The following is a 14,718-nucleotide window of genomic DNA, read 5'->3' as shown; positions in this document are numbered from 1 at the left end:
ACTGTAAATACCCCATAAAAGAAAGGAAAAAATTCAGACTTCTCTGATACAAAGGGAGGGCCAAAAATTTTCATGCAGATTGCCCAGATGGAGGGGACACCTGGCCCCTAACCCTCATGAAGTGGAAGGGATAATTGCACTCCCTCCTCACCTCTGGCTCCAGGCTTCCCCAGACTCCTTCAAGACTCAGCTCAAAATCTCTTTTCTTGGTTCCCTCCTCATGCCCTTTTGGAGATCGCCTTGAATTTACCTTGTTTCTGTCAACATTATTTCTATGTTGCTTCCCCTACTAGAATGTGAGCCCCTTGAGACCAGGGACCAGGTTTCTGCCTTTCTTTGTATACCTAGTGCTTAGCACAGCACTTGGTAAATGCTTGCTGACTGACTAAATTCTAAATTCTCCTTCCAGATGTAGAGATGCTTCAATCCAGTGCATCTAACTCGAAATCTACGGACGCTTTTCCTGTGGCCACCAAAGACTCCATCATTCGCAAATTTTTGGAAGGTAAAAGCTGGGAGAGGAAAGAGAGAACAGACATTGCAATCCAAGACTTAGTGTGGATCTAGGAGAAAGCTGGCCCCTCCTGTAGGCAGTAACATATGTGGTATGTTTTTAGGTGTACAGAAAGGGCCATCTGCAAAAAACCAAAACAAGCCAAAAACAAACAAATACAAATAATCCCTCTAATGATTATCTTCAGAAGACCCCTATTAAAATAGACTAATTAAATGAAAGGGCTAACCCTAGCCTATTGTCATCCACTAACATTTAGAAGTGGATTGTTAGAGTAGCCACAGAGAGCCACCCCCTAGGCAACAGGTAGTGGTAAAATGGATAGGGTGCCAAGTGGTAAGGGAGGAGAAACTAGATTCTTCTTGTAGGTTCCCCTAATCTCTTCTTTACCTTGTAGAATGGGAAGCAGGTAATAGGACACTGGAGCCCTAAGCTTGGTTTGGGTCCAGAGATATCCCTTCATAATTCCATTCAAGCCTCTAGGGAGTGGTTCCTCTTTCTCTTATGGCCTCTAGGGAGTGGTTCCTCTTTCTCTTATGGCCTCTGAATAGCATTATCTGTTTCTTGAGTTCTAACAGGATGATAGCCTAGATCCCAAGGAGTAAAATGAAGCTACACAGATAAATGAGCCTTCTAAAATGATCCCCAAATAGGAGTAAATGGACAGTGGAGACAAGATGAAAGGAAAAGAGGCAAAGTGTTTTATGTGTCCATATTTGGTTCAAGCACTGGTTTTAAACATTTTACAGAAATGTCAGCATTCTGCCAAGCTTAGGAGGTCACTTGCTTCTCTCCTATGTCCTAGGCAACAGTGTAGAAGCAGCCCATTTGATGAGAGACTCTTGCCCTGCTGGTGGGGGTGAAGACGTTTACCACACAGTAGAAGATGACAGTGCCCTTTCTATGGATCTGGCCAACAGACCCCCAGTGCCTGTGCCCAGACCAGAGACCAGTCCCCATGCCAGTCATCAGATGTCCCAAAGTGAACCATATATTTCTAAAGGTAAGTGTGGTGGCATGTAATGCTGCCTAAGGGATGCATTCATCTTGTGATATTCATCTCAGGAACTGAAAAGTTCTTTAATCCCATAAGAGTATTTCTCTACTGTTCTATGATTATACATCTCAGCTAAGACTATGAGTTATTAGAGGAATATAGCCTTCTCAAATGGTTCCTCGACCACATTTAATTCTAGCTAAGTTTAAGAGTTGTGTGTGTTCGTCCTTCGTTGCCGAAGGAGACCCTGCCATCAGAGAAATGATGATATGGCTTGCACTTGACTTTGTTTTGAGGGAGGGAGGGCTGTGCAGGTCACCAGCCTCACTTCTCCTCCAGAGCCATTGAATCCAGTGACCAGATATTCATCAGGATGACTGGAGATGACCCAGGATGAGGCAATTGGGGTTAAGCAACTTGCCCAGTTAGAATAAGGGGAAATGACCAGATCTGGTCCAAGAACTTATATTCTTACAATATTGCCCAAGTCAGAATGGCTTACGTAGCTATTTTTTCCATATTTTAGTAAAACAGATACTTATTGCTGATGATCTCAATTGAAGAAGCAGTTATTTAATTTTTAAAACGTTATTGATGCTTTTGGTTGTTATATCTGTGTTCCAAATGTAGTCCTTCCCTACATTCCCAACCAGCAAAGCATCTCTTGTAACAAAGATTTTTTTTATTGTATAATAATTCTTTATTTCATTAAAATATTATTTATATTCAACCACATTTATAAAGTAAGGAAATTTAATATGAAGTCTTACAGATAATAAAAACATATGAAGTCTTACTGTGTTACTTCTTTTAATTCTTATAGAATATCCCAATAATATATTAATAATTATTTGATAGTTTTATAATTTTAGATTTTGAGTTTTTATGGTTATAGGTAAAATATATTTTATATTTTTTTATTTTTAAAAATTTATTTGTTTTCAGTTTTGTACAATCACTTCCATAAGTCTTAGATTTTCTCCCTCCCCGAGACAGCATGCAATATTATATGGCTTCTACACATACATTCTTATTAAAAACACTTTCACATTAGTCATGTTGTGTGAAAGAATTAAAATGAATGGGAGAAACCATGAAAAAAGTCCAAACAAAGCAAAATATAACACAAGAGAAAATATTCTGCTTCATTCTGCTTTCCAATTCCATAGCTCTTTCTCTGGATGTGGATGGCATTTTGCTTCAAGAGTCTTTTGGGAATGTTTTAGGGTGAAAGATTTTTTAAGAGTTTGAAAAAGGAGCTGTTTAGCAAAACCAAATGATGCATTAATCATATGTGACAGCATATGCAATAGTCCACATTAATATTCCTCTACTTCTGAAAAGAAGGGAGAAAGGGTTATTTTCTCAGCATTTCTCTGGAGTCAAGCTTGGATGCTATAATTATATGGCGATAAATTTTATTTTACTGTTAGTGAGTGCTCATAGCTAATGAGCACAGTGGGTAGAATGCCAGGTCTGAAGTCAGGGAGACTCATCTTCCTGAGTTCAAATCCAGCCTTAGACACTAGCTGTGTGACCCTGGGCAAGTCCCTTAACCCTGTTGCTTCAGTTTCCTCATCTGTAAAATGAGCTGGAAAAGGAAATGGCAAACCATTCCAATATCTTTGCCAAGAAAACCCCAAAAGGGGCCATGAGGAGGTTGATACAACTGAAAAACACCTCAACAATAAGACTTTAATAAATGCTTACTGATGGACTATGTACACAGTTACCACCTTAGATCTGACCCTTATCACCTCTTGCCTATACTATGTTGCAATGGCCTCTTCGTTGGTCTTTCTGCCTCAAGTCTGTCCCTGCTTTAATCCATCCTCCATACAGCTGAAAAAAGTGAATTTCTTTAGGAACAGGTATGAACACAAAACCTATTCAATATACTCTAGTGGGGTAATATATGAACTTCTAATTTTTTTTTTAATTTGGATTTTTGAACCAAATTTATCATTTCATTGGCATGTTGTTGTTCATTTGTTTGTTCATGTCTAATTCTTTATGACCCTGTAGACCCCAGCATGCCAGGTCTTTCTGTCCTCCACTTGGACATCTTCCAACTTAAAGGGCTCGTTGTCACATCTTTTAGCATTTTAATACTGTCCATGGAGTTTTCTTGAGTGGTCTCTCATTTCCTACTCCAGATCATTTTACATATGAGGAAACTTAGGTAAACAGGATTAAGTCACTTGCCCAGGGTCACACATCTAGTAAGTATTTGAGGCTGGATTTGAATTCAGGTCTTCCTGACTCTACACCTGACACACTATCCACTTCCCATATGACATTCTTCAATGAGTCCTAAACTGGACCAAGCTTTGAGGGGTCCCCACAATTGTAGTATACTTCAATTAGATCATCAAAATTTTGTTCTTCTTTATTCATTTCATGATTGTGCTCATTTAATTCTGCCTCTCTGCTTTTGTCTATCTACACTGGAGAACTAATATTTATATCTCTCTCTTCATTGAGAAATCCCTCCATTGAATGCCATATTCCTGTGATGGACTTATTATGGATGTTTTTAGGGTATGTTTCTTTTTCCTTAGGGCAGGACAGCATTTTATCCCATGTAGAGCCCATGTTTTATCCCATTTATAAGACTTTTTAGTTATTCCAGGAGGAGGATTGCATAGAAATTTGTATTGGCTTTTATATAATGTTGTTTGTCTTTTAGTATTTGCAGATAAAAGTCAGGAGCGGCCTGGAAATTTCTATGTTTCTTCTGAGCTCATGGGAAAAGGTAAGACAGAAATCTTTCCTTGACTGGTATTGTGTCTTTTACATTTTTTGTAAGGTGGGAATGGGAGGAGGAGTATTTCTTGTTTTAAAAATTATTTCCAGATTTCAATTTAGCCTGTTTGCCACTGCTTCTCACATCCTCACAGAAGACACTTAGCATCCTTCAAATGAGTGAAGTGGTGAGATGAATATTGTTGAGAATTAGGGACAGTCAGAACATGGAAGCCACATTACAAGCACATCCTTCTTTGCAAGTGGATTGATATTGTTCTCAAGATTCAATAGAATGGCGCATAGGTTGGGAAGCCAGGCACGACAGTATAACAATCACCTTGAATCATCCTTTACTGAGTAGGGTCTTCTTCACTACATATTATTTTTTTAGACTAGGTTCTGATCCATGGCTTTCTGGGAGATGAAGGTTTGAAGGGGTCTGTTGACTACTTGGATCCTTCCACCTATAGCTCATTTTGAGGGTTTCATAACTCCCTGAAAGATCCCTTGTGCTTTCCAACCTCATCACAAGCCACACTCTCTCATGACTTCTTTTTCATCCAGCAAACATGAGAGACTCATTATGAAATTTTTTCCTTTTTAAAAATTCTCTATTTAATAAATATCAATTAAAATGAGTCATTCCATATACACTGGTGACCAGTTGAACATAAAGTTATGAACCTCCATCACTGCTTTTCAAATCTATAATAAATTTAGCATATAACTTTGAAAGCTACCCTGCTTGCCTATGATTCCTTCTATTTATTCTTTTCTGTGCATTTCCGAAACATGTTTTAATGTTTCTCTTTTCTCTCTTTTCCTTTTCTTTCTTTTTGGCAACCCTGTTCCTAGTTTCACTCTCTGTCCCAACTCCACTCCTCTCAAATTCAGAGAAAAGACAAACTTTTGTACCAAATATGCATAATTAAGAAAAACCAATTCCCACATTAGCTGTGCCCAACAATGTATGTCTCATTCTTCAATTTGAGTCTGTCTTCTCTCTATCAGAGGTGAGTAATCTGCTTTTTACTTACTGGTTCTCTGGAAGCATGTTAGCCATTGCGTTGATCAGAATTACTAAGTCTTTCAAAGATCTTTGCTTTTATAGTTTTTTTGCATAGCATAGATTGTTCTACTAATTCTTCTCAGTTCACTCTGCATCAGTTTGTATAATTCTTCCCAGGTTTCTCTCAAACATCCTTTTTACCTTTCCTTACGGCATAATAATATTCCACAGCATTCATATACCATGATTTGTTCAATTGTTCCTTAATTGATGGGCACCTCGATTCGCTTTCAGTTCTTTCTATAACTTGAAGAGCTGCTGCAGACATTTCTGTCCATAGGATTACTTTTCATCTTCCTTTGGTTTCTCTGTGGTAGAGGTCTAGTAGTAATATTGCTGCGCCAAATGAATGACTTTAGGGCATGGTTCCAGATTTCAGCACTTACTATGTGCAGTGCTCTATGAGAGGAACTAAAGGAAGACGTAAAGATAGATAAAGCACAGCTCCTAACTCAGGCATCTCACAGTGATTTTGTTTTATTGTCTGATTGTCCCTAGACTGCCAGTTGTCTTTTTTGTTCTTCCTTGCCCATCTTGCATAAATTCATAGGATCTCAGATTTAGAACTGGAAGGGACCTCAGAGCTCATCTCATCTAATCCTCTTGTTTTCTAGCGGAGGAACAGGAAGCCCAGAGAACGTTGTGATTTGTCTATACTCACCCATGTCAATAAGAGGCAGGAACTGGATTTAAACCCACCTCACATACCACACTCCAATCCAGCTCAGTCCCCACTCTACCATGCCACTTCTTGGTGTTTGACTTGTTCCACCAAGGGTCTACAGGGCAACTTTTTGTTCTTTTTCAATCTATTTTTCAGAATCATTCTCTTGTAAGCTCCTTGAGAGCAAGGATTGTCTTTTGCCTCTTTTTGTATCCCCAGCACTTAGCACAGTGCCTGGAACTGTAGGTGCTTAATAAGTGTTCTGTGCTGGATTCCTGTGTGTGTATTTTAATTTTTAACTAAAATTGTTTTTTCTCAGAGTCATTGGTTAGGCCATGGAGGGACAGACCCCAGTCAAGCATCTATGATCCATTTGCTGGCATGAAAACTCCTGGCCAGAGACAGCTCATCACCTTACAGGAACAAGTAAAGCTGGGCATTGTTAATGTGGATGAGGCTGTTCTCCATTTCAAGGAGTGGCAGCTGAATCAGAAGAAGAGATCTGAGTCCTTTCGCTTTCAGCAGGTAATTTCTGCTTTCCAGGTGTTTGCCATGCTTAGAGCTAGAACATCTAGAATGGAAAGCTGCCGTTAGCCAGTAGCCTTCCTTATTGCTGAGATATACAGAACAAGGGGTACTACTTATACAAAAGCCTCTCCACCTCTGTTGTCTCCCCTCAAGGACAACTTCAGCAGAAATGAGGAGTAAAGTAAAGGAGAAATTTCACTGCTTTCTAGACCTCACCCTTCTCTCCATGACTCAGGTTAGAAAACTGACCTCACAAGGAGTCCTTGGGTTATAACTTTATGTCTCTTAGAACATAAACCCAGGGCACGCATCTGAGATTTACTGTTAACGTGGCAGAAAAGCCAGCCTAAGTAGATAATTAAATTTGGCTTACACTGATAATACCAGCTAATAAGTGTATGAAAAAATATAAATACTGTCAGCTAAGTGCTATGCTAAGGAGGTGTCATAATATGGAAGAAGCTGAACATCATTATTATAATGGTAATAATACCTAGCATTCATGGAATGCCTACTATATTCCAGGTTGGGCAGCTAGGTGGTACAGTGGATAGAGCACCAGTGTAGGAGTCAGGAGGACCTGAGTTCAAATCTCACCTCAGACCCTTGACACTCACTAGCTGCGTGACCTTAGGCAAGTCACTTAACCCCAGTTGCCTCATCCTGGGTCATCTCCAGTCGTCCTGATGAATATCTGGTCACTGGATTCAGATGGCTCTGGAGGAGAAGTGAAGCTGGTGACCTGCACAGCCCTCCCTCACTCAAAACAAAGTCATGTCCTCATTTCTCTGACGGCATGGTCTTCTTCAGGCAACGAAGGACAACCACACTATATTCCAGGCACTGTACTAAGAGATTTACAATTACCCTCTCATTTGTTCCTCACAACAACTCTGGGAGGTAGGGACTATTATTATCCCCATTTTACAGATGAGGAAACTGACGCTGTAAAGTGACTTGCCCAGGATCACTCAACTAGTAAGCATAAGAGGCTGCCTTTGAATTCCTGTCCTCTTGACCTCAGGTCCAATGCTCTGTGCACTATAGCGCCACCTAGCGCCCAATCATAAAGTCATTCAGTATTAGTAGTATTAAGTACAAGTGATAAAGAGTTTTATTTTCATATTCAAAAGTCTTGCAAATTATAAAAACTATAAAAGCTGGAAGTTAGGATTGGGGGCAGGGAAAATGCTACAGTATAAAGGAATTCTAGTTGAGGAGATAATACTGGGGAGTGGTAACATAAAACTATTTAAGTTCTATTTTGCTTTTGTTGACTCAATCAGAGATGAAAATTTAAAGAACAGAACAAGCATAACTAAGAGAGAATTAAAGCTCAAGATGAGTGAGGATGTAGTAAGAAAAATGTTCTAAATTAGCTCATGAAGAGCCCTAGAAAGGACTTGGATTAGCAATCAGAAAATAGGAACTTAGAAGCTTTTAAAGTTTTCTTAACTTGAAAAGCTTTGGAATACAAAATTAAAGGCTTGCCAGTTGTAACTTGTCAGGGCAGCTGGGTGGTACAGTGGATAGAGCGCAGGTCTAGAGTTAGGAAGACCCAAGTTCAAATCTGGTCTCAGACACTTACTAGCTGTGTAGTCCTGGGCAAGTCACCTAACCCTGTTTGCCTCAGTTTCCTCACCAGTAAAGTGAGCTAGGGAAGGAAATGTCAAACTGCTGTAGTATCTTTGCCAAGAAAACTCTAAAAGGGGTCACAGAGTCAAACATGACTGATAACTAAACAACAAAAATTATATAAAATATAGAATTAAAAATTGTTATTAAGAAAGATTCTTATTTATAATGTCAACATCAAAGTATTTCTCTATTGGCAAACTCTAGAGCTCTCTCTTGGTCCAGGCCTGTGCAGCATTTGATAATAACTTAGATATCGTATAATCAGATGTGTAGATAAGGATAGCTAAAGCATGATAGCATCGCGAAAACGAAACTTTGGGCTGAATCGAAGAGAGAATTTAAGAAGAATAAATTTAAAGTCATTCAGGTTATAAAGAGTCAAAGTACAAAATGAGAGAAATGTGACTCAACAGCAGCTTATGTGGAAAAAAACAACTTAAAAGTGTTAATTAATTACAAGCTCAGTATGAGTCAGCTTGTTATGTGGCTGCCAAAAAAGCTAATACATAAACTTTTGGTTGTGGGTAGTCCTTCCCCCAGTGCTGATCACAACCCTTCCAAACCCTCTCCACCTTTGTAGATGACATTCATGAATTTCTGTAGCTGAAAAAAAATCATCTCTTGGTGTACCAAGCATACTAAAACAGTGCTTTGACCACGTCCACATTAGGCACAGAATCTTTCAGTGTGTCTCAGTAGTTTACAGGATAAAGTCTGAATTCCTTAACCTGTCCACTAACACTTCCTTAATCTTATCCCATCCTCCCTTTCCTGATTATTTCCAGCAATGCCTCCAACAATAGCCCTCCATCCCTACCAGAATTGGTTCTCTCTCAGCCTGCCATGTCCTCCCCTGCTTTTTTTTCCCTTCTACACCTTTGCCCAGTCACTTAACAAATATTTACTGATTAAATCTTCAATAGTTCTCTAACCCTAACTGGATCCGGTTGACTCCCCTTAGGGAGCAGGCAGGAAGCATAGACAACGCCCTGAGAGCCTGATGTTTAAAAAAAAAAGAGTCTTGGCCAATCGGGTGCCGATGTGTGGCAAACTTTCCTGCGTGTGTGTCGACGCAGGTTCTTGCCCTTCAACCACCCCCTTTGAAATCTTCAATCCCCATAGGCTCTTTGTATTGTCTCATCCCTTCTTCTGATCCCACATTACATTGTTAGGACCAGCTTTTAGCGCTTCTAACACAGATGTTTCCAGCATTCCTTCTGTCTCCCAGGCAGGATGCCTATCTTTCACTGCACTGGGTTCTGGAGTCTCCAGGTCTGTCAGCCCATTCCCACCTCTTTAGCAGCTCACTGTTAACCCCCAACTTACCACTACTTTATGGTAGAAGAGCCGCTATGTCACTGGAGCTATCTACAAATAAGATCCTAGGGCCAGTCCACCCATCAACAAGCATGTATTCAGCATCTTCTGTGTGCCAACATCATAGCTGTAAGGCACCTTAGAGGTCATATAATCCAGTTTACAGAGGAGGAAGCTGAGGCCCAGAGAGGTGAACTGAAAGACTACTTACTATGGCTGAAGTACCCAGGATGAAAAGAGGTTGTAAGACATGGTTGTAAAACTCTAAGAAGAGTTTTCAGTCTCTCTAGGGCAGGAGTTCTTAATATGGTTGGAGTTTAGGGGGTGCATGAATTGTCATCTTTGTGTAATCCACCCCCTTCATTTTAAGATGAGGAAATGGAGGCCCCAGAGATGAAGTAACCACCAATAGCCATAGGTAGGAGCAGTCTCCAGACTAGAACTTTAGTCTCCTGCTGACTCCCAGCCTGGTGCTTTCACTATTCCAGTGCCTTAGACTCTAGACAAGGAAATAGAAAGGGGTACAGAAGCTCATGGGAAAGGTGGGATTGTAAAGGAAGCCTTTAAGGGGCAGCTAGTGGTGCAATGGATGGAGCAGAAAGGCCTGAGTTCAAATCTATCTTCAGACACATATTAGCTGTGTGACCCTGCACAAGTCACTTAACCCTTATTGCTTCTCCTCTAGCTTCTCCCCCAACCCCTCCCCAGAAAATCAAGGCTTACATAAGTGATGATGAGGAAGCAAAATGTTTCAGGCAGGGGGGATATGGGAGCAAAGGTTCAGAGACAGGAATGTAAAGAGTCCATTTGGGAAAAATAAGAAAACTGTTCTGGCTAGAGCAAAAGAGCTTATGTAGAGGAATACCTAGAGACAAGGCTGAAGACAGAAGGAAGGGCCATAATCTGAAGAGTATTAAGTGATAGGCTAATGATTTTTTATTTTATTTCAGGGAAAGTATCTTGTTTAGCTGTTTTTAGTTGTGCCAACTCTTCAGGCCAACCCATTTGGGGTCTTCTTGTCAAAGATCATAGAGTGGTTTGCCATTTCCTTCTCCAGCTCATTTGACAGATGAGGACATTGAGGCAAATAGGGTTAAGTGACTTGTCCAGGGTCATAAAGCTAGTAAGTGTTTAAGGCAGGATTTGAACTCAAGTCTTCCTGACTCCAGGCCTAACAGTCTATCCATTATGCTACCTAGTTGCCTGAAAGGATCTTACTTTGGGACATAAAATGAATAAAAGTCTGAAAGTGTTTATTTTTTTCTGGTGGTTGGTTGAAAGCCACCTGCATTGAAGCTGTAAATTTTATTTCCAGGGACGCATTTTATTTTTTTAAAAAATTAAGTCTGCCTATAGCTTTGGTGCCACAAGGATCATGTCAGAGTACATATTAAAAATAAATGTATTTTCAATCTTCTAGGAAAATCTTAAACGGTTACGAGACAGCATAACTCGAAGACAACTAGAGAAGCAAAAATCTGGGAAACAATCAGGTATTACTTTTTATTTGGGACAATGTTTAGGTCTCTAAATTGATATAGTATGTAAATTAATGTAAAATGTGAATACAGGATCACATGCCATGGTTATGAGCCTTTGGAATTAGTCGTGATTCAAGTCACAACATTGAAGCTCTCCCTCCTGCACCATGAAGTGGCAAGTGTTGAAGGAGCATGGGATAAACGATTAAGTGCAAATGACGGGTGGTTAATAAATTTTAAAAGCAAGTATGTCTTGCATAACATTGGGTCCAAGTGGAATTGTTAGTGTTGGCAAGACAGCAGTCTGTTTCCTCTTTCAAGCACAGGAAATCCAACACCTTCATCTCTAATGTCTGCACTTGCCTACAGGAAAATTTGAAGTGATTAGAAATTTTTTAAAAGGGGCAACAAAACAGACGTCTATAGATCGTTTTCATCAAAAGGCTCTAAATCTCTTGAAAGATGTTTGTCAAGATCTTACCCAAAGAAACCCTTCTAAATTCCATGACCCTTATTAAAATGTCCCTTCACTCTTTGGTTTCATTATAATTGGTAGTTTACCTTTCTTTTAAGAATCCTAACACACTATCTGACATTTAGCCTGTGTCTCTTGACTTTTGCAAATTCCCTGGTTTTCCTTTGTCTCCCTTGGAGCTGAGAAAAGTGGGGGCCTAACCAATCAACAAGTATTTATTAAATGTCTGCTCTGTGCCAGGAACTGTGCTTGGCCCTAGAGTTACAAAGATAGTTTCTGTACTCAAGGAGCTTATATTCAAGTGAGGGAGGCAATAATATGGTGGGGGGGTATTGGTGGGGAGGAGGGAGAGGTAGGAAAGACTTCATGTAAATGAGTTCTGAGGGATTTTAAGAGACTGAGGAGAGGTCATGAAGGACCTCTATTGAAAGCCCCAGGACAGGAAATGGAATGGAATATGTGAGGAACAGCAGAAAAGTCGGTTGGTATGGATAGTAGCATGTGTAAAGGGGCAGCTAGATGGCATCAGTGGATAGAGCACAGGACCTGGAGTCAGGAAGACTCATCTCCCCGTGTTCAAATCTGGTCTCAGGTGCTAGCTGTGCAACCTTGTGTGACAAGTCAATGAATAGCTGTCTGCCTCAGTTTCCTCATCTGTAAAATGAGCTGGAGAATGAAATGTCCTTTGCCAGCATCTTTGCCAAAAAAACTCAAAAAACCAGAACAACCCAAATGGTGTCATGTAGTGTTGAACACAACTTGAAAAAAGAATTGTAAGGAGTGTGTAAAACAGAATAATGTAAGGAACTGGAAAAATGGGTTCAAGTCAAGTGGTGACGGGCTTTAAATGTCAAACAGAAGAGGAACATTTAAGTGCCAAACAAATGAGCCCGGCTCACTAGTAGCCAATCAGGGAGCTAGAAGATCCTCATTCAAAAGGTGGAAATGAAAATGAATGAATCTGGGGATTAAATCTTTGTCACTCACTTGATGTGTATAAACACCAGGTCTTTCCTGTTAAATATTTGCTATTCTTATCATATTTATTTACTTTTAGTTTTCAACACTCACTTCCAAAAGATTTTGAGTTCCAGACTTTCTCCCTGTCTCTCCCTTCCTCCCACCCCAAGACAGCGTGCAATTTGTTATAGGCTCTACATATACCATCATTCCCTTCATAAAATGGAAGCAGTTTGGGTTTCGCTGTGTGTCCAGTTATCCCTAGAAAAAGAGAGCCCAAAGTCAAAATTTATTTTGAAATAAAATTCTATAGGCTAGAAATGTTCATTTTAAGATCATCTTGTACTTAGAGTGTGGGCCAGGCTTTGTTTCTGGAAAGAACAATTCACACGGCTGAAATACAACCATGCTTTTAATTTCCTCTGGGGAACAACTTTAAAGCCTTGCAGACCATGTCTTTGAGTTTATTGTATCCTCCATTGCTATTTTCACACACCAGATACCATACCTTTTAGCAAGCTCAGGACTGGGCCAAGCTGCCTAGAATGCCAGGAGCTGAGCCCCACTCTGCTTTGAAAGAACACCTTCAGCCACACCCAAGGAGGGGGGGACGAGAGAGAGGCAGGGAGGGAGAGGCTGAAGCCAGCCGGAACTTCCTGGGTTGTAAAAGTGTAGATAGCCCAAAGCACACAAGAAATTCACCAGCAAACAGGGCTCACCCAGCTGCTTTGGAAAGGCTAGATGGTAAAGGCTCTGGAAATGGGCAGTGGATTTGACCTCTAGCTTTGGCTTCCTAGTATGCTTTCTGCAGAAATTAGTGATCTCAGAGACATTTGTCCTCTGCCAGGAGAAGTGGTCATTATTCCTGAAGGGTCAGGCAAAGTTCCAACCTAATTCTGGGTAGAAATCTGGAGAAGGGGAGACAGAAAGTGAGAGAGAATGAAAGATGTGAGTTGTATATACTTAGTAAATGTTTGTTGGATTGAATGGAAGTCAGTGGAGAGCCGTAATGTTAACTGTTAGTCCATGTTTAACCCTTTGTTGAATAAGAGAACTCTACGTAGTGGGAACCCATCTATACTGCAGCTCAGTTTTGTAAGTCTGTGCACCAGTGGGACTTCTCTTTAAGGCAGGAGTTCTTAACTTACTTTTTTGTGTTATGAACCTCTCTAACAACTTGATGAATCCTAAGGATCTTATCTGAGAATGACATTTTTAAATGCATAAAATAAAATACACAGGATTACTTGAACTCACTAATTTCTGCAGGACATGCACCGAAAAACTAAAGCAAGAGAAACAGTGCCCAATTATAATGAAATACAGTTATCAAAATATTTTAGAAATTAGCTTGCAGACCCCAGGTTAAGAACTCCTGCCTCCTGCTGCTACAGCCCTTTCTGGGTTATGATAATGAAGGAAGACCACATAGTGTTGGAAGAGAGCTCTGTTTACAGCTGACTTACTTGTCCTCTTCCCAAGGTCATCTCCTCTACCCTTTGCTGCCCATTTTTCAGGATAGTGAGAAAGGTAGTCTCTAGGAAGCCAAGAGTTTGGGGGGGACTTGGGGTTCTCTTTTATATCTTTTTGTTGCAGAGAGGCAGAGGCACAGTAGATAGAGCTCTGGGCCTATGCTCAGGAAGACCTGAGTTCATATTATGTTTCAGACTCTGACTAGCTGCAGGAACTTAGGCAAATCACTGAACTTCCTCACTAGAGATAATAAGATAATAATAGCACAGGTTACCTCCCAGGGTTGCTGTGAGGATCAAATGAGATAAGGCCTGGCACATAGTAGATATTTAAGAAATGTTTATTCCTTTCCCGTTTTAATGACTGTTGTGAGCATAATAAATATGATAGAATATAAACTCCTTGTAGAATATAAGTTCCTCAGGGGCAAGGCATGTTTCCTTTTTGTCCTCCTATCCCCAGTGCTTGTCACATGCTTAATAAATGCTTATTGTTTAGGATAGATATTTGGGGTCTTTGCCTAATTCTCACTTTTCCTTTTTGATTCTAGACTTAGAGATCACAGTTCCTATCAGACATTCTCAGCAACTCTCTGGAAAAGTAGAGTACGGAGTCTATGAAAGTGGCCCCAGGAAGAGCATCTTGCCACCAAAAAATACATTACGCCGAGGCGATTGGAAAACAGAAAGTACTTCGAGTACATCAAGTAAGGAGGGTTAGGGATGGGGATGGAAGTGGGGAGTGGAGGGTGACTGGACAGCCTTTTGTCTTTGGTTTGGCCTGGTAAGTCAGGCATCCTTGGGTATCCAGCATCCATACAAGTCATGAGACCATCTGGAAGGGAGTTCAGAGGC

General features: G+C 40.4%; 1 protein-coding gene across 1 annotated transcript in view; it reads left to right on the top strand.

The window, feature by feature from the left end:
• The window catches only part of PIK3AP1 (phosphoinositide-3-kinase adaptor protein 1), a 139,105-nt gene that overhangs the window by 103,404 nt on the left and 20,983 nt on the right, over positions 1 to 14,718 (top strand). The window contains exons 9-14 of the mRNA XM_072626460.1: positions 410 to 505; positions 1,320 to 1,517; positions 4,201 to 4,266; positions 6,312 to 6,517; positions 10,896 to 10,968; positions 14,415 to 14,570. Coding sequence (XP_072482561.1) covers positions 410 to 505; positions 1,320 to 1,517; positions 4,201 to 4,266; positions 6,312 to 6,517; positions 10,896 to 10,968; positions 14,415 to 14,570 — 795 coding nt within the window. The remainder of the gene's footprint in view (positions 1 to 409; positions 506 to 1,319; positions 1,518 to 4,200; positions 4,267 to 6,311; positions 6,518 to 10,895; positions 10,969 to 14,414; positions 14,571 to 14,718) is intronic.

The sequence above is a fragment of the Notamacropus eugenii genome, chromosome 1, assembly GCF_028372415.1.
Source record: "Notamacropus eugenii isolate mMacEug1 chromosome 1, mMacEug1.pri_v2, whole genome shotgun sequence".
Taxonomy (NCBI): Eukaryota; Metazoa; Chordata; class Mammalia; order Diprotodontia; family Macropodidae; genus Notamacropus; species Notamacropus eugenii.
Note: the sequence above shows the minus strand (reverse complement) of the source record. Positions and strands in the feature narration are given on the sequence as shown.